Below are 19,542 nucleotides of genomic sequence, written 5' to 3' on the forward strand. Positions count from 1 at the left end.
AGAAAATGGATGGATGGATGGATGGATGGATGGACAGATTGTTCATAATCGTTGTTTGGAGACAATTTAAACCTTTAATTTGCTTTATGGTTCAATCTTCCTTCATTGGATGGATGGATGGATGGACAGATTGTTCATAATCGTTGTTTGGAGACAATTTAAACCTTTAATTTGCTTTATGGTTCAATCTTCCTTCATTTCCTGTCCCCCAAGTCTCGAGAGCATCACAGATCAGTCCTGTTCCTGCCAACAATCATTAGTGTGTTTTAACCACTTCGTCAGCTCCCGTCTTCCGCCGTCACCACCRATCCCCAGCTGCAACTGCTGCACGCATCCCCTCATTTTTTTTGCRTGGAGCGAGAAATGAAAAGCCGTCATGGCGACCTCCAGCGACCCCCTTCCTGACGGGCAGTCAGTTAAATGGTTTGTAAGACRTTTAATTACCAAATGGTTTAATCGTTATTCATCTCATCATTAGATGTATGATATTAAGTGAATTGCCTCCCCTGGGTCCCCGTGTTTCACAGATCAATAGATTTAGATGGAGCTTGAAGGGACTTGGGTGGGGGGTGGGGGGGACTGTGTGGGCAGTTAAATCACTTCTGAGGCTCATCATAAGAGTACATGCATTGTCTCTGTGATGCACGGCAGTGACATCCCCACATGTATTTTTGCAATTAGTTGCTGTATCGCTTTAATTATGCTAATTTCTGTGTCTGCACGCAGCTGTATGCTGCTTTTTAAAGGGGGTTTGCAGCTTCTGGGTTTATTTTGATAGTGAAAAGGACATGAAACAATGARCAAGGTTAAGGCACCACAGACTTTCCATCAGCAGAGTGCTTGCGTTTGCACTTTGGGACACTTTGTTGGTATCAAGCTTTTGTTTGAAGGCACTGTGGAGATTGCTAATACAGCATGTACACCTCTGAGACCAAGTAGCCTGCAGCTTGATATCGCCTGTATTCCCAGTGTGAATAAGGCTGAGTGGTGGTTGGGGACTTGGTGCACCAGAAGCTGCTATTAACTGCAGTGAGCACTGCTAGCCTGAGTTAATTGTCCATTATCAACTATTATCTAAGCTCTCCCTCTCCCTCTTTCTCTCTTATTCGCTCTCAATCTGGACTCTAGCCATCACTGTCAGTTTCACTCATTCAAAGCTGCATCCTTTTTTTTTTTTACCGCTTTAGCAACCTTAAAACCACACAGTAGCTAAGTCCTGAAAACTGAGTTCAAACAGTAATGATGATTCCCTTTGTTCCTGAAACAACTTAAACACCTGTCTGAACACGAAATCAGCAAAGTGCCGTATTTATTCCATCTTATCGCCTCACCGCTTGAGTAGGAGGGGCTAAAATCCCCACTTACTAGATATTTGAAAATCATTTAACCCGACAAGAATGCAAAAGTAGAAATACACATTTAAAAAACTGTTTAGCTTAATAGTGACATGGCAACTCTGTGTAAAGAAAAAAAGATATGGGGTATATATTTATTTTGAATAACTACATACTTTAAATTAAAGTTTACAAATTTCTGTTGCCTTCAGTTGATGATGTGATGGATTGAGCTGCCAAGGTGTTTGAGGAATCCTCAAAAATTTCACTTGATGGCACTGTTTTCCTTTTTGCTCCCACTGAAGCAACAGGGCATGTTTTATGTATGCCGGGCACTGTGCCACAGACACGTGTGTGTGTGTGTGTGTGTGTGTGTGTGTGTTTTTTTATCCTCCTGTTCCCAAGTTGCAGACTCACAATGAAATATTGTGCTGCACTATTTAAAAAAAGTAGATTGGATAAAATGATTCAAATGCAACACATCAAGATAAAGAGAGAGAGATCATTAACTTTTGTTTTTATTGTTTCTCCGTTTTGCATGATGCTTTATTTAAAATGTAATGAAAATAGACGAAACAAAAAAATCCAATCACTTTTCAGGTTTAAAATGTACTTTTTAAAATTTAATTAATTTAAAAACATGCAAAAATAAAGTGCACATTTTTCAAAATTTCTTTTTGAACAGCAGTGGCAGACAGAGAATTTCACAACTACCTGAATAAATTCACCTCTTAAAATGATACTTATGATGCCACAGCTACGATCATCATTATTACACAAAACAAACATATCACAGATATACTTGATACATATTCAGCTTAATATAGCAAGAAGCTGAATAAAAAACAATTCAATCAATGATTAAGTCACCTTTTATGTCACCCACAGCTGCACCACATACACTGTTTATTTTTTTTATTTGAACACATTAACATAAATAGAAAAACTACAGTTAAACTCAGATTCACACGTTCGTAGAGCTAAAACCAGATCGTCATTCTTGGCCAGGTTTCTCTTGAAAATTAGATTTTTTTTGACTTAGTGAGATTTGCCTGGTTCGATAAAGCTTTTAATGCACAAATATATATACTTATTAATTTAGCTGGAAACTTGAAAATTCAGTGCTGAAATAGAGATTGAGGGTCGACATAATAAAACAAAAAAAAAAAGTTTTATTTTAGTGGTGAATAAACCCCTCTACTGGGCCGGGACAGGTTTCCCAGCTTCAGTGTTGACCATCCTTTCCTCACAAAGTCAAGCTTTTCTTGAAAAGTCTCGATAAAGGTAATGTGTTATGGTTTGAAAAAAATTGGCTTTAATAACAATATAATTTAGTTTGAGCAAAAGACTACGGTCCAAATCTAGCCCGAATGATTCTGAAGGCCTAGAGGCAGATTTCTTGGACCAAAGCAACCCATGATGGCTTAAATGCGATATGAATAATAAAAACTCTAAAATAGACATACATTTCAAAAAGCCGCACAACCAAATAAAAAACAATTAAAAGAAAGGTGTGGATTTTTAATAGTTTAAAACGTGTTTGTAAACAGGAAAGCATTGAAAACAAAATGTCATTGATTCTGGTTGAGTTTTTAGGCCAACAGAGAAGGCCTCTCTGGTTCTTACAGCTCACCGCTGTTGAACACTTATCTCCTTCTTAGCAATTAATAGATTCACTAAGAAAATCTTTAAATGGCTTATACTTTTGGTGGGACAAATGACCACTGTTTTTACTTTAGTCACCCCATGCGCTAAGAAAAGGATAAAATGGGGTTTAAATAGGGTTTGGATGGATGGATTGGGGAAGTRCAGGGTTGGGGAGGGTGTCGACATCATATTAAGTCCTCAAAAAAACTAATGGTTTGTCGTTAGACTATGTTGGTCTGGGGGTCCTGCCTATTGAGCAGCCTGTAAAGAAACAATACATCATAGTAAAATAGCACCCCAGCCTGTATTTCAGCACACCAAGCGTCATAAATAAAGGTGTGCCATGTGTAATTGAGGCTCGTTCACGAGGAGCTCGGCTGAAGATGAGAAATGGAAATCTGTGTACTGGTAAATAGATAATCACACAAAAGTAATTGAGGTTTTCAAACCCCAATCTAGTCTGCCAGCATGAGCTCGTTTGCATGTTAATCACGTCGATGATTTCCCTTCATCACAGGGAAGTCCGCGCACACTTCCATAACCAGCTTTTAATTGCATTTAAAATGTCACAGAGGTGGAACACATGTAATTTAGCCAGAACTGTGTCCAAATTAATGGGTACTATTGAGACGCTCCATTGGACAGGGTTGGAAATGAGAGAGGCTGTCCATTGTTTGGGTCTTTATTAGAGACGCTTTAGTCCTCTCGTCTCTTCATGATAACATCTCTGCTGCACCTTTTTTGAAGTTTTAAGATCAAGACTTCAAAAATAAAATCCGACAAGCGTTTTGTGAGCGACTCAGGTGCCAACTTCTTGCAAAATAAGCAAACGGATGGGCATTAAAAAGCTGAAAAAAATAAATAACTAAATGAAAGCATCAAACAAAAACTCCACAAATTCAAAGTGTTGGAATTTAAACAGAGAAAGCAATAAGATCTAGTTTATTTTCTTTCATCACCAGGTGTTCTCTGTGGCTTATAAATGACCAAGATGATGTTTCCATAACACATCTTGTGGTTCTCCAGAGAGGGGAAAGCTGCAAAACAGACCTATTTAATTTTTCATAGAGGTGGACCATCAGGAGCAATAAGCCAATATTCCTTTTCCCCTTTTCCAGATGCCTTCTGCACCACTATATCTAACCAAAACCCAAGCCCCTCTTACTTTTTTTTTAAGAAAGAAGGAAAAAAGGTTCTGCCGAGACCTACATGAAAGGAAGGAACTGTTGAAATGTTAATTTTACCATCTGCTGTTGAGGTCTGCTACCTTTGTGTGTGTGTATATGTGTGTGTGTTTTCTTTTCCCCCTGCCCCCCCATTTTTATTTTATTTTTTTGGATTCCCAGTAGTTCTGTTCTGTTTCCTGAATGTGCTGCTATTTTGGCTTTTTGAAGTCATAGGGTCTCTGTGAGCATGGCTTTGTCTGGCTGGAAAATACAATGCCACATGGTGGAGAGGGGAGACTTTCCCATTAGTTTCCTCTTCAGATCCCCGTCCCTCCTGCTCACCCTGCTTCTTGTACCAGCGAAGTTCTCGAGGTTCCAGTTACACCTCCATGCCCACCTCCGGAACACATCGTGTCAAACCCTTCTTTTCTGCTTCCTGTGTGTAGCCTTAGGGGACCTATTTAACCTCGTTTGTTGTAATGATGATTTTTTTTTAAACTTTCTGAACACATCATCTCTTCCTTTTCACTAAAATTTATTTGTCCCGCGTTTTTAMTCTCAGAAGTTTAAAGCGACGCAGCAAAGATCGCTGTGAAGACGTTGCCAAAAGGATAAAGTTCATTGTGAGATTTGATAGTTAGCAATTAGGGTGAGACATCCTGTGTGCCGAGTTGCTTAGCGTTTTCCTTGGCCGGGACCAGATTGTTTAGTCTGCTTTCATTGTGAGGCTGTTTCTGAGCTGCAGTTGACGGTTGTTTGCAGAGCACTGTGGGGAAAATGTGAAGGGGGGGGGGGGCAGCCCCTTTTCTCTATTTATTTATTTTTCCTCGTCCTTGGAGCTGGAATCTGATTTGTGTTCTTGTTTCCCTTATTCTCTCTGAGCGGTTTTTAAGTGTGGCTGCTGAAATCTAGACTCTGCATGACCTCACTGCGCGGCCTGTGTTTCATTAATGACCAGCCCTGTGGTTTGGTGGAGGGGGGGGGAATATTTTTCATATGACACCGCCTTGCATTAGCGCGGAGCGGCAGCTGCACAACCACAAAACCATCCAATTTTGTGGCTTTGAAAGGTGTGAAAAGTTCAGCTCCCTATAGCAAGTCTTGCATTTATAATTGTCCTCAGTGTGTTGGAAGAGTGTGTGTACGTGGCGAGGAGCGGAACTACTGAAGGCTTTTTAAAGAATAAAGAAAAAGTCACCAACTAATGAAACATTTGTCTTTCATTCTTGTCGGTAATTGTAAAAAAAAAAAAGCAAAGATAAATTTCAGAGAGAGCTGTTTACACACCGGCAGGTTTAACAGGCCATGCCTTCAAAAGCTGCAAGAAAAATAAGGCTTAGTTGAATTTTAGCACTTTGATTCGTAAATAATAAATATTTATCATGTTGTCTTTGCCTGTATCTATGTTTAGGTTAGGGTTATGTAACTAACTTTTGGAGTCAACTTATTTTCCCAGGTGAAAAAAAAATACTAAATATACTAAATCTTAGTATACTTTAGCATACTTGAAGCCAGACTCATCATCAGTATACTTAAAGGCACAGTGTGTAGGATTTTGTCAATTCTTTTAGCCGAAATTGAGACAATCACTAATGACAATAATAAAAAACATGTCTAATCATTGCAGACAAAGACCTTGTTTTATTATTCTTACCTTATAAAAAGCTGTTTATATCTCCATGGYCGCGGGTCGCCACTACAGGCAGCCGCCATCTTGTCTACGAAGGCTCATGAAGGACAAACTGCGGTGGAGGCGTCAAAAAYGGTTTYARTTGTAATACTATAAATGTAATATTTGTTGTCTGTCATTGAAGCTGGGATAATTTTACTTATTAAAGCTCATAATCTTACCACTTGAAACATCACTAGCCCTGAAGCTGCTGGTAGACATCGAGGTTGGAATTATCAAAGGTTTTTGACACCTGAGAGACACCGTAGCAACTCCTTTGTGTTTGGAAGCGGGGGTGGGGGGAGGACCAGGGAGGATGATTCAACCACTAGATGTCGCTGAAAACAACAAATCCTACACACTATGCCTTTAAGTGTACAAATACATGCTAAAATGGAACAACTTCAAGTATACCTTATACACTTTAAGTATACAGCTTTGTATGTACTAATAACGTGCTTAGTTAGTAAATTAAGTGGAATATTTTTGTAAAGGAATTGTATTTAAATCGTATTTTTAATGCCTTTCAAATTCATAAGCATTATACTTTTGATATTGTAGTATCATAATAATAGTATGCTTTTGGTTTATTATAATTAGTAAGGAAGTACTATTTGTAGCTACTTATCAATATCCTCTTTTACTTTATGCTACTTTGTATGTTTTACTTCACACTAAAGTACTGCAAAAGTATTAGGTTACCAGTTCACTGAAGGCTGAATTATCTAAAGGTAAGCTGGGCAATATGCTTTCCCTCAAGGAAAGCTGCACCTTTAACAGATAGAAAAAAATACATGACTGTGTCAAAGTGCCACACCTGGCCATTTGGTATTTCTTTGCAGAAACCATGCAAACCACAGTGACTAACCAGAATGCACACAACAATTCACAGACACACGTAGCAAAGCCCAGACACTGGGCTACTGTAACTCTGTTTGGTACCCCGCAGGAAATTGAATATCCTAAAGGAAACCTCAGATTTGTCCCTTCTAAAACAAAAGAGTCTTTGTGCTGTGGGCCTCCCCTTCTCTTTCACTTTTAAAACCACTTTAGCACAACTACCATAACTTCTCTGGATTCGGACTGGATATGTGTGTTTCTTCAGCTACTTGTGTCAGCTTGAAGGCAGAAGGTGGAACAGGGAGAAATGGAGGTTAGTCACCAAGGCTCAGTGAGAATGAACAAAGGAAAGGATTACCTAATAGGACTGCTATGTATTTGAAGTGGAGCCTTGTGTTTGTTTGGGGAGGTTTTTGGGGATGGCTGAGCAGGGAGATGGCTCAGAGGCGGCTGATAGGCACTTTTAAACTGTCAGGAGCAGCAGCCTTTTCCATTTGTCTTCTCAAACAGGTAGCAGCAGGATTAAAAGTACTCATTTCAAACTATGAAATCAAACATATAAAAGGTTATCCTGAACTATTTCAGGTGGTGCAGTTTGAAATAGTTCACTTTGGGAGATTTCGAGATATTCAAATGTGAAATGCGGGTCCACACTTGGTGTCAACAAAGCCCTCGACTGAATCAGTGGAAGCTTGAGTCAGATTGACCTACATTAGTTTGGCCATTAGTGATGAAAWACCACAAAACTGCRTATTAATCATCAATATCCATCCRATATATTTAACTTACAGTATAATRGCARCCTATTTYCTWTRACGTTTTCTGAARTATTGCATCAAATTATTTGCGATGAAACTGCCAAATAAAGTCTGGACTTACTAACTACAGTTTGGTTGACTTCATTCTCCGCTGGCTCTGGGTCAGACTCGAGCTGCGTTCCCATTGACCGTGAAAATGCGCAAATTAGAATTTCGAAAATAAATTTGCTCAATGGAAACACGTCAATTTCGAAAAAAAAATCACGTTTTACGACAAAATGTCTTTGCGCTAGGATGRGGTGGTTTTTCGGCCGTATCGAAATTGGTGTTTTTTGCAAAACTGCAATGGAAACACTTTTTTTGCATCACGGGAGTCACGTGATCAAGAAACGGCTGTTTCTACTGGCGAAAAAGACGACGACGAAGAAGACAACAGGAAGTAGAAGTAGTAATAATACAGAAGTAGTAAAAGAAATTAGTAAACTCAATGACTACAATTTCCCAAAAACACAGCATACGTAGCCGCTCCTAAGAATAAGGGGCTTGTCGCTGGAAAGCCTTGATAAAAGACGCCAACGTCTCCTCTGATGATGAGCGCTAGTGTCACGGTAGCAATATGCTATGTGTTTACATCCATTGCCGCCATGTTTGTAATGACTTATTGCGAGATCAAACATTCACGCGTGACTTTAATAGCATTTCTTACTTAATGGAAACACAGCTTGTGGCTCCAACATGTAAGGCTGGATGGACAAGTCTTCCCTTGTTGACATCTTTTATTAATTTATAAATAAAATATTTTTGTGCCACTATATAGTCTTAAACCCCTCTATCAAACTGGAATGGACCAGTCTGGAAGCTGGAGGGGGGCAGGGTTTGAAGTGTCTCGTTTGGATTTAAAGAGGCAGCCTCAAAACGAGTTGATCTGAGACACACCTYAGAAATATAGACCCCAACTGATGATTTAAATATAGACAAGATGGATTTAAAGGCATATGTCTTCTTTAAATCAGCATAAATAGTGGAACAAATGATTGACGTTCTTGGTTTTTGCTTTTGTTCAGCAACATTTTTTTTACGATTTTGTTTCTCACTTTAAATTTGTYGACAAAGACTAGCTTTAATCCAGAGCCAAAAAGACAAAGCAGTGAAAAAAGTTAGTTTTTCTTTAGTTCACAAAGTGTTTAAATTGTTACCTCCAAGTTTAATTGGGTGCCTTTGCGTAAATTACAAATCACCAGTGATGAWTTCTTGACAAGCGTAAACTACCGACGCACGCCGAGCTTACTATTTTCAGGGCCCGGTGTCATGAGATCCCTAATGAGTCTGCTCGCTCCTCACGTCTGTTTGTAAACAACAATCACGCAGTTTGTCAGCGAGAAAAGAAGTTGTGTGTTCCATGTCAGACCAGAAATTAATTTACAGCCGCATCACAAACAGCACCAGCCGCGGTGCAAGCTGCTTAATTACATGACATTACTCCATAAAACAAACTTAAACAGGAAAATCTGTCCAACATCTGGAAGCAATTCATTCAGCCTCGGGTGTAATTTATGAGTTTATTTAAAAAAAAGAGTAGTGGAAAGTTGCACAAAATTTCAGTTTTTAAAAATGTTATAAGCCCTTCCACACTGATTTTAAAAATTATTTACTGAATTACTTTTTATTCCACAAACTGCAATCTTCCCCTTTCAAATTTGAACAAGTACGAGTTTAGATTTTTTTAAAGCCAGTTCTGTTTTGCTAAATTGTACATCTAGTCCTATTTTCGAAGTCATCAGCGATTGCTTTTTTGTCACTCAGTGCACTGAACATGGACGGCTTTTAAAGGTAGTGAGTCGCTCTGATAAGTGGCTCAATCCTCGTACTAAAGCGTTTTTACTGAAGGTTTAATAGCTACTGTATAATGAATTATAATGTATTCTTTCTGATTGCAAATTCCCTCTAATACAGCCCTTCTGCTGTAGTGAAAAAGTCCATCTGAATGTTATTGTGGCCAGCTTTTTAATAATACAACTCAATTGCATGATTTTTAAGTAGTTAGACTCATCCTTTTGTTGTAAATTCCCACCAATGCCAAACAGGATGGAGCTTGTATAACTAGATTAGCTAATAAATTTCAAAGTAGGAAYATTTCCCATCCCCGAAAGCGACTTCTTGTGTTTGCCGCGCATCATGGTCAGTTCTTAGTAAGCCGCATTTGTTGGTATAAAACGCCGCTGTTGGGGCGAACGCTTTCAGCCCCCGCGGTTCGAACTCATTCAAAAGCAATACGCTCGTGAATCTCGCTGTTCCAGTTTAATGGAACATACCTTTCAGTGACAACGTGCTGGCAGCACATCATCAAAGTGAAATTTCCAAAGTTCCGCTTAACTTGTTGCTGAAATAGTTTCTCGTTTTCAAGGAAATTGCCGCGCGCCCAAGTCTCGGAGAAGTGTATCAGGGAATCTTCCCTGAGGGAAAAATTGCCACTTGCATACTTGTCTTTGACCAAAGTGAAGTCCTCACACACTCCAGGGGAACATATGCTGTTTAGGTAGATATAAAGGAGTAATTTTATTACTTGGTACATCTCCCCTCAGAAGCCATTTCATTTCTTCTTTCAGCCTCCACAGAAGCCTTTATTTGATCTCATATTCCAGAGCACGACTGCCTGAAACCAGTCGGACTCCGTTTATTTTCATTTGGAAAACACATTTAGTGTTGAAGGGATGTCAAAAGATTTAAGTGAAGAGCAGGGGGTTCTGGTGTGAAATATACCGAGGCAAGTTTCTCTACATGTTAATGCCCTCCTGCGTTGACTGTTTGGAGTAAAACTTATTTTATTTTCTCTCTTTCTTTTTATTTTTTTACTGGGAGATCTTTCAACATAATCAAAAATATCGTTTGAATATAAGCCCTACTTGGCTCCCTTCTTTCTATGAAAGTTTTTAATTGCTAAAAAGTTTTAGCGTTAAATGTTTGACATCTACACACACCAAAATTAAAAAGTTTATTTTAACTAATATATGAACATCACCGCTCCTTGTTGTTGATGGATTGAGGAAACTAAATGTTGCAGTTCTACAAGGGGAAACACGTGTCAGTTCTTGTTCAGTACAATATTTGAGCTGCCCAGCCTGTCATCTCTGTGTTATTCTGTGAAGCACCAAACATTTTCTATAGGAGACAGATCTGGACACAAGACAAGACAGTTAAGCTCAGGCTCTGTTTTTTCTGTGAAGCCCCACGGTTGTCATCCGGTTTGAAACCTGGCATTGTTTTGAAGAAACAGCCACAAAACCCCCCGAGGGCAGACGTTTCCTTGATGGCAGCATGTGTCTCTCCACGTCCAAGATTCCAATATAGACCTCCGCATCGACAGAAGCTTCACAGAAACACGAGTCGACCGGGCCGTCGACACTGACACACACTCACACGAGCACAGACGCTGCCGTACGTTTGGCTTATAACAACATGGATGCTCGCTCTCATACCTGTGATTTGTTTTGGCCCCAGAGCCAGCAGCACATGTTCGACTGAAATCAGCTCCGACGTTTAAAACTCATCAATCTTTGCAGAATTTATACTGTTTGCTTTTATATTTGACTCTGATCCAGTTTGGTACGAAGTGYTAAACTATGGTTTATTCTGAGTTTTTAGCAGATTTTCCATTTATTGGTCTGTGACCAATTAATCTGCTGTTTGTGGAATCTTCTCACATGGTTTTCCTTGTGTATTCTTTAATTTGGAGAACACTTCTCTTTAAAATTGTGTGTGTTAAATAAATGTTTTAGAAGTTGTTTTTTATTTAAAAAGCAAGTTTTGTTGCATTTCTGCTCCTTCTGTTGCTAAAGAAAACTTACCCAGAGCCTAAAATAAAGATAATACTTAAGTGTTTTTAAAATACTTTATACAAATACTATCATTACATTAAAAGCTTAATAAATTGTTAATATTTATCAGCAGTTTTAGAGGCTGTTTTGTAGAGGAATTAATTGTGACTAGGGCTGGGTGATTATTTGATGGTGATTATTGATCGAGAAAAATTTAAGATTGATTACAGTGATCAGCTGTGAGCCTTTTTACTCGATCAACCATGATGGGAATGTGCGTGACAACAGCCAATCAGAATCTACCTTCTCCTGCTCCACTTCCATTAATAAAAGCAGAAACCATATAAACAATGGTGGGCAGCGCTAATCCAAAAATTAGCTCCGCAATTTGTAAAGCGCTTATTTAAATATTTAAGTCCGCAACTTCAAAAGTGCTTATGCCATAGAAAAAGTAGCGGAAGCTAATTTTAAAGCGCAAGTTCAATTTGACGCTTACTAGCTGGCAATAATTCATGTACAATATATGTACAACACTGCCAACTAGAGGTGTATGAACTCTTTTACTGCTTAATCCTACAATTGCCGATTGCTGGGGATGTGATTTCCTGAAACAGAACTTTAGCTCCTGGTGGAAAAATTAAAAAGTTGTTGAGGATTGCTAGTTCGGCTGCTTCTTTGTCTTTTTCTTTTGTTTGTTGTAGATTTTTCATTAAAGAAGCATCAATAAAGTAATTTTAAAACTGTTTATAGAAAAACTGAAGCGATGCATTCTGGGTACATGACAGATTTGATTTGTGATGGGAAATGAAAGCACGGAGTACAGGAAACTATCTTCCCTTCAAAATAAGAGCTTGGATTTTAAAGTTTTCCATGTAGTTGCTCCAGTTGACCACTAGATGTCTGTCTTCATCAGCATAACATCTTTAAATCATTTCTGCGCCTCTAACCCCGTTGGCCGATTGCTTCGACCAATTACGTCAAGTATTGAGCTCCAGCGTTTAAACTTTTTTTTAAAAAAGGAGCTCCGATTGTAAAGTAAAATAAATCAATACATACAAAATTTTAGTATGGATTACAAACGTTAACTGTTTTAGCTGGGACAGGGAGTGTAGTCCGGTCACATAGTTCTAACCATTGCCTTCCTGTTACAGATGCAAAGCATTGTGGGAAATGTCTGTAAAAAGAGAACCGTGACCGAAAGCAACAGTCAGCAAGGATGTATACATTTCCAATACGTGTGTTTATCTGCGAGGGGTGCTGTTGGATAGATCACATGTGTTGTGTTTCATTGACAGCCGTACCTTCTGCTGTTCAAGATAATGATGACTGGTAGATAATTAGTTATTTGCAGTACTGCATTTTAATTTTAGAAAGCACAAATCCACTTATGAGTTATAAAAATTAGTAAAACCGCTAAAGTGCAAATGAAATATTTAGATCCGCAGTTAGCGGATTTGCACTTTAGCGGGCTGGTGCCCACCACTGCATATAAAGTTTGTTTTTATCACCAGCAAACATTTGTTTATTGTATTTGTTGCCACTCTGACTTACCATATTTTTGTCAAACGCTTCATTTCAGATATCTCTACTATGTGGTAGTTTATAATATGTTTGCAAAACCCTTTCTTTTGTTGTGTCTTTACATTTTGCTTTGTGTGTTGAAAAAAGTTGAGATAAAGAAAGTGGCTAACACACTACTAGCACAAACTGATCAATAGATTATTCTTGTATTATTTGATGAAATGTTATTTAAGTTTTGGTCACATCTACAACGATCCACAAGTTGCAAACCTCTGATGGAAACAAAAAGGTTCACCAAAAGTTTCAGCTTCTGAAAATAGGAAAAGCAAAAACTCGTCTTTGTTTAAAGTTTGCAAACATTTCAGTTATATTGAAGTGACCACTATCAGATTATTTTTATTCACTTATTGCAACATGTTTTAACTTTTGTAAAAAAATGTGGCAATGACTAATTATTTAATTTGGTTTTTAGAAATCATCCCAGGACCCCAAATCTGATATTTCACGACCCATAGCGGAACACTAACCTCAACTTTGAGCCTGCTGAAAGAAGTCTTTTACAAAATGAAAAAAATAAATAAATAAAAAACCTCCTCTCACATGATCCACACATGAAGATTTCATCATATTTAGATGATTTTTCTGGAAATAATGTTTGTACTTTTTTTTTTTTTTGCATAAAGTCGTAAAGTTTGAATCCAGTGAAATTGCCACAGCTGGGTACGCTTTACTCAGCGCTTTGAAAACTGCAGCTCAGTGATAAATTGTGCCATTTATTAGGCGGACCATATGTAGCTGGTCACTTGAGACGAAGACTTCCTCATAAACTCTTGAGCCTTCACAGCAGGCCCGACCGTGGAGCCAAAATTAACACACAACCTTTTAACTGCGTATATTTGGATATTTACTCAATCCTGAACCCGTGCAGCTGTCTGGAGAAGCCTGCACCTTATCTCGAGTCTCACATTTCCTAAAAGTCTCACTCCCTCTCTCATTTATCAGCGTGTCTGTCCGTCTCCCTGACTGTGCCTGCAGCACCTACACTATATCCTCTCCAGCCGGTGTCTGGTGACAGCACAATGAAAACATTTTTGTGGAAACTGTCGTTTCACTGCTCAGGAAGTCCCACTCACCTAAATAGTTTCTCCTCTATGTCTTGTCTGTCTTGCTCCTGCGTGTGTGTGTGTGTTGGTGGGGGGGAGGCGGGGGGTCTCAGTCTCCCTTGGGCTCAGTTCCACTCATTCAATTACCTCCAGATGTAATTCCTATCCCGCACCCTTCGCCCTCAAATTAGTGGCTAGTAAAAATTAGTTTTGAATTAGCCCCGGTGTGGGGAATATGAGAGTTTGGATTTTCTTTATAATGAGTTTATTATTCTTTTCTGGAATGCCATTTTCCTGAATAAATTCTTTTTTTTTTCTCTTTTTTTTTGGTGAAATTGTAGTTAAGTAGTGTTTAGTTCTATACCCACAGGGTGGGGTAATTAAGTGGTTAGGATATCCAGAGGTTTCAGTGTCTAAACAGCTTTTAGAGATTATTCCCCAAACATTCCTTATCATCTGGTTCATGGTGTGTTTTTTTTAAGCGGCGTGAATGTATTTTTCATTACTTCTTGTAAATACATCAGCAGGATTCTTTGGATGTTAGGTAGCAGTTGTTGCATGGCGAATACAGGTGTTGTGCTCTTTTGACTGCCAGTGGAGCATGTCTGCCTGCCATTCAGCTGTGTAGCTGCGGTTCTGGGAGGGATAATCTCTTTGGCAGAGCCAGAGCTGTGGGATGCTCAGACGCTGCAGATCACTGTCATAAATGGGTTTCAGATTCACCCACAACAGGAACTCTAAAAGCATGAAATGACTATTGAACCTCCTTGTTTTTAGATGCCTTTTCATCATTATGACATCTTAGAGGCCTGGGACATGCAGGGGGGAGGGGGGGATACACAAGTCATGTGTACTTTCCTTTGGAATTTAATTAACTGCGGTTGTCTTTACAAAAAAAAAAAACAGCTACTGTGGGGAAAGAAAAGTTCTCCAATCTGCTCTAAAGTAACATTCATCTGAGTTAAATGTTTATTTTGTGCAACTTGTTTGATTCAAATATGCTTTTGAAGAACGGCATCTTTTTTTAATAGTTTTTTAGGAAAGGGGCTGTGCATTGAGGGCAGCTGTGGTGTTGGGGGGAAATAAGAGACAGCAGGGGAGTGCCAATTTAACCTGAAGTGTCTGTYGCTAGTCTACCAGCTCCTTCGCTTCAAGAGGCTGGGTCAGCTTGAACCGCCTGACTTCTGTCAATTCAACTGCTTTTATTTTTCTGCTGTAATGTATACTTTAATTTGCTGCCCACCTGCCGCCCGTGTGGAGCGTCGGCGTCAGGCAGAAGCAGCTGGAGGGGAGGTGCAGGTATCATTAAAGCCTTGGAGAGGCACCAGTGGAATGCCGCAGAGCGCTGTACTCGGCTCCTTCCAGTATGTGTTGATGTTTCAGAGCCCGGTACGGAATCGTTTATTTTCAATAGGAACTTGAGGCTGAGCTGGGCCAGTGTGCGTCCTCCCTTCACCCCCCACCACACACACACACACACACACACACACACACACACACACACACACACACACACACTCCTCAGCTGGGCTGTTGGTGTTGAGTCAAGCAAACACTCTCTCAGGGATGTCCTGTTGGGAGCTCAGCCAAAAGTTGCAAATGAAAGTCACATGTGGAAGGCAACAGAGCTTCAACTCACACCCTCAATAATTGATTGTAACTTTTTCATTATTTTTATAGTAAACTTAGTTTTTTTCATATTTAAAATAAGAGCAAATGGAACAAAATCACCATACAGTGTTTATCAGCATGATTACAGTGTTCAGGGACCACTCTGTCTTCAATAACTGCTCTTTTTTTCCTCCCCTCTGAAACACATATGCAAATATATTTGGACACTGTCATTATCATCCCCTTAATAGGCATTTCATTAGGGATTTCTGAATGCATGGTGAAAGTGCAAGTTGCCATGGATACCCTGGTGCTTAAGTACGGTATATTAAAATGGTGCTGCCTTCCAACCACTTATATAATCACCGGTCCGTAATGGCCTCTGCTTTGTGGCCATAAGCAACATATTGTGTGATCAACATTGCCCAGGACTGAAAAACGAGCCCCGCTCTGCCATTATGTCTTGTTTGGCTTGTTATTATTTGTAGGCCGGACTTTGTGGATTATGGATTGTGCTTGTGGAACGTTTGAGTGGTGAAATAATGAATGGTGGTGGTGTGTGCGTTTTATTTACGTGGGATGTTTGGCTCTTTGTAAACCTTGTTTTTTGCTCATAAAAGGGAAGGTTGTGACATCGTTTGGTTTGGGCTGAGGAGCTCAAATGCAGGATAACCTCCAATAATAATAACAAAAATAATATTTTTATCAGTTTGTTAAACTTTTATCAAATCCTAAATGTCTTTGCACCTTTCTTTTTTGCTTAGCTTTATGTCTCCACACTTTGTAGCTTCGGCTAAACATTACTAGTTAATAGTAACAGTTGTAGCAGAATGTGTGTGAATAAATAGCTGGAAATTTTGCGGTGGGGAAGCGACGTTTGCTGTTGTCATGGCGCTGCATCTCGGATCCACCGCTCCCCCACTGCTCCCACCAACGTTAGTAACCAGCTGCTGCGCCCCCCTCCTTCACTGTACCCACTGCCTGCCTGTCTTTCTCCCCCTACTTCCTGCTGCCACTTCATCAAGACGCTGGTGGGCCCACTTGCATCCGTTGACCTTGGCAGGAGAAAATCACAGAAAGAAGGGATGAATAGGGACCGAACGCCTGAGGGGAGAAGGCTCACAGTTGTCACAACGTGAAGAAGTGGGCACAGCGTCCCCCCTACATAAGGAAGTAAATGTTTCTAAAGCTGGGGGTGGGGGTGGTGTGTGTGTTCTTGTTTGTCTTTTCCAGTGAGGCGCTCTGAGTTTATTAGACTGTGAGTCGTCAGTGCTGAAAGAGAAATGGGAGAAATTACTGGAATAATGTGAATGCTTAGAGCAATTAACAGCAGTTGTTTAATGTTGGCCCCTTTTGACTCTCTGCGTTGCTGTCTCATTTCCCTCTCCTGCTTGCTTTTTACACTCTTGTCATCTCTCGTTTCTTTTTTTTCTCTCTCCTTCTTTCCTCCTCACACTCGCTTCAACTCTCCCTGACTCTTTCACTCTGCCACAGTTGTTTAGTGTTTATCCCTCCTCCGCCTCAGAGCTCAGACAAGTTGACACTAATGAAGACGCTACATCTTTCGGTCTGCGTTGTGTCTCTTAATAATAATATCATACGGCTGAAATATGCTTCAACGGAGCCGCGGAGATAATGTGCCATTCAGAGCCTGTTAAATCGTACCAGTGCACCGCTCAGAGCTGGGAGTTCAAGTGGTCTTTACCCCTCGTTAGGGGCTACAGTTTTTTTCCTAAATCTATTAAAAAAAACATGGCTCCTAATATAAGCATGTCTTGGGTGAAACTAATTAAATTTCATTCTCAGATTAATTTAAATGTTTATTCTATGTGTATGACACCAACCTTTTTAGGCAAATAACGAAATAAACGTCCCCGCTCGTATTAAATCTCTCAGGCTCAAGTGGCTCGGCAAGCTGGTGGCAGATGGACTAGCTTTCCACATCTGCTGTGTGCAGACTGGGGGCTTTGTACTCCTCTCTCATGGGGAAGACCAGAGCTTTCTTCTTGCCAGTAGATTCCTGTCTGTTGGAGCGTCTAAGAAAAACATCTGTGGCATGCAAGAGGGGGAGAGAGAGAGAGGGGGGAAAAGAGGAGGGGAATAATATAAATTGACAAAAAGGATTGGCAAATACCATTTGTTCCATCTCATTGCTTGTTGTGCGTTGTTCACAGTTGTCAATACGTCCCATCTGAGCCCGGATAAATGTCTGAATAGTTTTAAATGATAAACAAAACATATTTTTTTGAAGAGACTTTTTAAAATTGTCGTGGCAAAAGTTTTTCACTTTATATTCTTGATGACAAAAAGCATTTCAAACGTGGACTGCGGGGATACGTTGGCGACAAAGAGGTCTCGAGCGTCACTTCAGCGTGTTGTTTAAGGGGAAACTGCGCGCGCTCGGCGTGTGGTGGTCTCCCCGTGCCGTTCTCAACCTTTGTAGTCTCCCTCCCCTTTCAGATTCCTCCAGAATCCCCCCCACCCCACACACACACATCCTCTGCTGCCCCTCTCCTACCCTGTTCCTCCTCTACCAACTGCAGCCTCCTCATTCAGGCCTGCATGTCCGACCTATCCCGGGCTGCCCCCCATCTGGTAATTGCCCCCGTGACAACTGGAAATGATAGAATAATTGTCAAAAATAAGTCTTTTTTTTTTCTTTTAATAGGGCAAGGGTGATTAAAGTATGCATGAATGGCACAGTGAGGTGGCGAGAGGAGGAGGAAAGAGAGGGAGCAGGAGGGAAACTGGGGCGGGGGCAGGGGCTGGGATGGCAGGTGGCAAGGAGGTGGTGTTGGTGGTTCACAAAAAAAAAAGAAAAAAAGGTGGGGGGGAGGCTTGTTTATGATGCTATCTCCCCCCCCCCCCCCCCCCCCCCCCCACACACACACACACCACCACACAAACAGGGCTGAAGTGATGACACAAATAGTGTTGCCTCTTCACACGGTNGATCAAGCCACTGGTTTTTGTGTACTATTGGTCCTCAGGCGTCAAAACAATCCAGCGGGGCTGCCTGACTTGTTTTAATTAGGCAGCGCTGAAACGGCAAACTGTCTTTCAGACGTGACCAGGCAGAGGTGCTCTCCCCTCGCACTTACTGTAAATACCGCTGTAAATACTTCTCTGGTGATGTCTTTGACAGTAAGCGCCAGCTAGTTCCTCTCTACGTTTTTTTTTTTTTCCACTTTTCATCCTATTTTCTGCGGCGTGGCTTTTTTCCCTTTCCTGTCTCCTCATTTTTTTTTGACACACAGTCATGCCGTCAGGTTCCTGAGAATAACTTCTTCAAATGCTTCTAACGGAGCAGAGTGGATTTCTCACTCATTGTTTAAAAAGGTAGGTCATTCTGTTATTTTTTTTAAGTTTTCTGGCGGGGCATGTACTTGTGGGACGGCGGCAGTGCTTTGTGACGGCGTTGAAGTTGGTAATGCATGGATGTGATGTTGCTAATTGTTTTTAAGTACTCTTTAGCTTCTGTTAGAGCACAGTACAGGAAAGTGACTGCTGCTCTGCCCTTCACTAATCCTATTCAGACACACACACACACACACACTTTGACCTACACACAATCGGGGTTGAAAAGAAAAGCAGTGAACTGCACCAATATAAAGCCAGACACACATACCTTTTCAGCGAAAGCACCAGCGTCCTTCAGCCCCGCTTCTCTCTCCGTCTCCCTCTCGTCTCCGAGCGGCAGCTACATATAGGAAAGTAGAAAGCCAGTCCGGCAGGTTGTATCGGAGTGTGTGTGTGTGTGTGTGAGTGAGTGTGTGTGTGTGTGCTAGAAAGAAGGGGAAAAAAAACCCAAACATTTTGATCTGTAAGCGATGCAGATGTGTGTTTTGGAGCAGCGAGATCTCGGCGGTAAGCACGCAGCCGAGGGCGCGAGCGCAGAGCCGGCGAGCATCCTGCGACGAGTCACAGCGGTCCACATGTGAAGATCCTCTCTCACACACACACACACATACACACACACACATACACACTCTGGCTCACACAGGACCCACCCACACGCAGGCACCACCTGGACACACTCCTGCACGTTTGCACCCAAATGCACAAATTTGAACAATTC

General features: G+C 40.7%; 1 protein-coding gene and 1 long non-coding RNA gene across 7 annotated transcripts in view; one reads left to right on the forward strand and one right to left on the reverse strand.

Moving 5' to 3' along the window:
* The window catches only part of foxp2 (forkhead box P2), a 120,046-nt gene that overhangs the window by 24,469 nt on the left and 76,035 nt on the right, over positions 1-19,542 (forward strand). The window contains exon 1 of one of the 6 annotated variants that reach the window (XM_014016945.1): positions 113-423. The exons of 3 other annotated variants lie outside the window; for them this stretch is intronic. In XM_014016945.1, coding sequence (XP_013872399.1) covers positions 421-423 — 3 coding nt within the window. In that variant the 5' untranslated portion in view covers positions 113-420. Of the gene's footprint in view, positions 1-112; positions 424-18,641; positions 18,804-19,542 lie in introns of those variants that run through there. 2 more of the 6 variants (XM_014016946.1, XM_014016942.1) reach the window with 2 other exon arrangements.
* Positions 17,272-19,536, reverse strand: LOC106523518 (uncharacterized). The gene is made up of 2 exons (XR_001310905.1): positions 19,093-19,536; positions 17,272-17,513 (listed from the first exon to the last, which is right to left on the reverse strand). It is a non-coding gene; the product is annotated as an uncharacterized LOC106523518 (long non-coding RNA).

Source organism: Austrofundulus limnaeus, unplaced genomic scaffold (genome assembly GCF_001266775.1).
Source record: "Austrofundulus limnaeus strain Quisiro unplaced genomic scaffold, Austrofundulus_limnaeus-1.0 Scaffold158, whole genome shotgun sequence".
Lineage (NCBI taxonomy): Eukaryota > Metazoa > Chordata > Actinopteri > Cyprinodontiformes > Rivulidae > Austrofundulus > Austrofundulus limnaeus.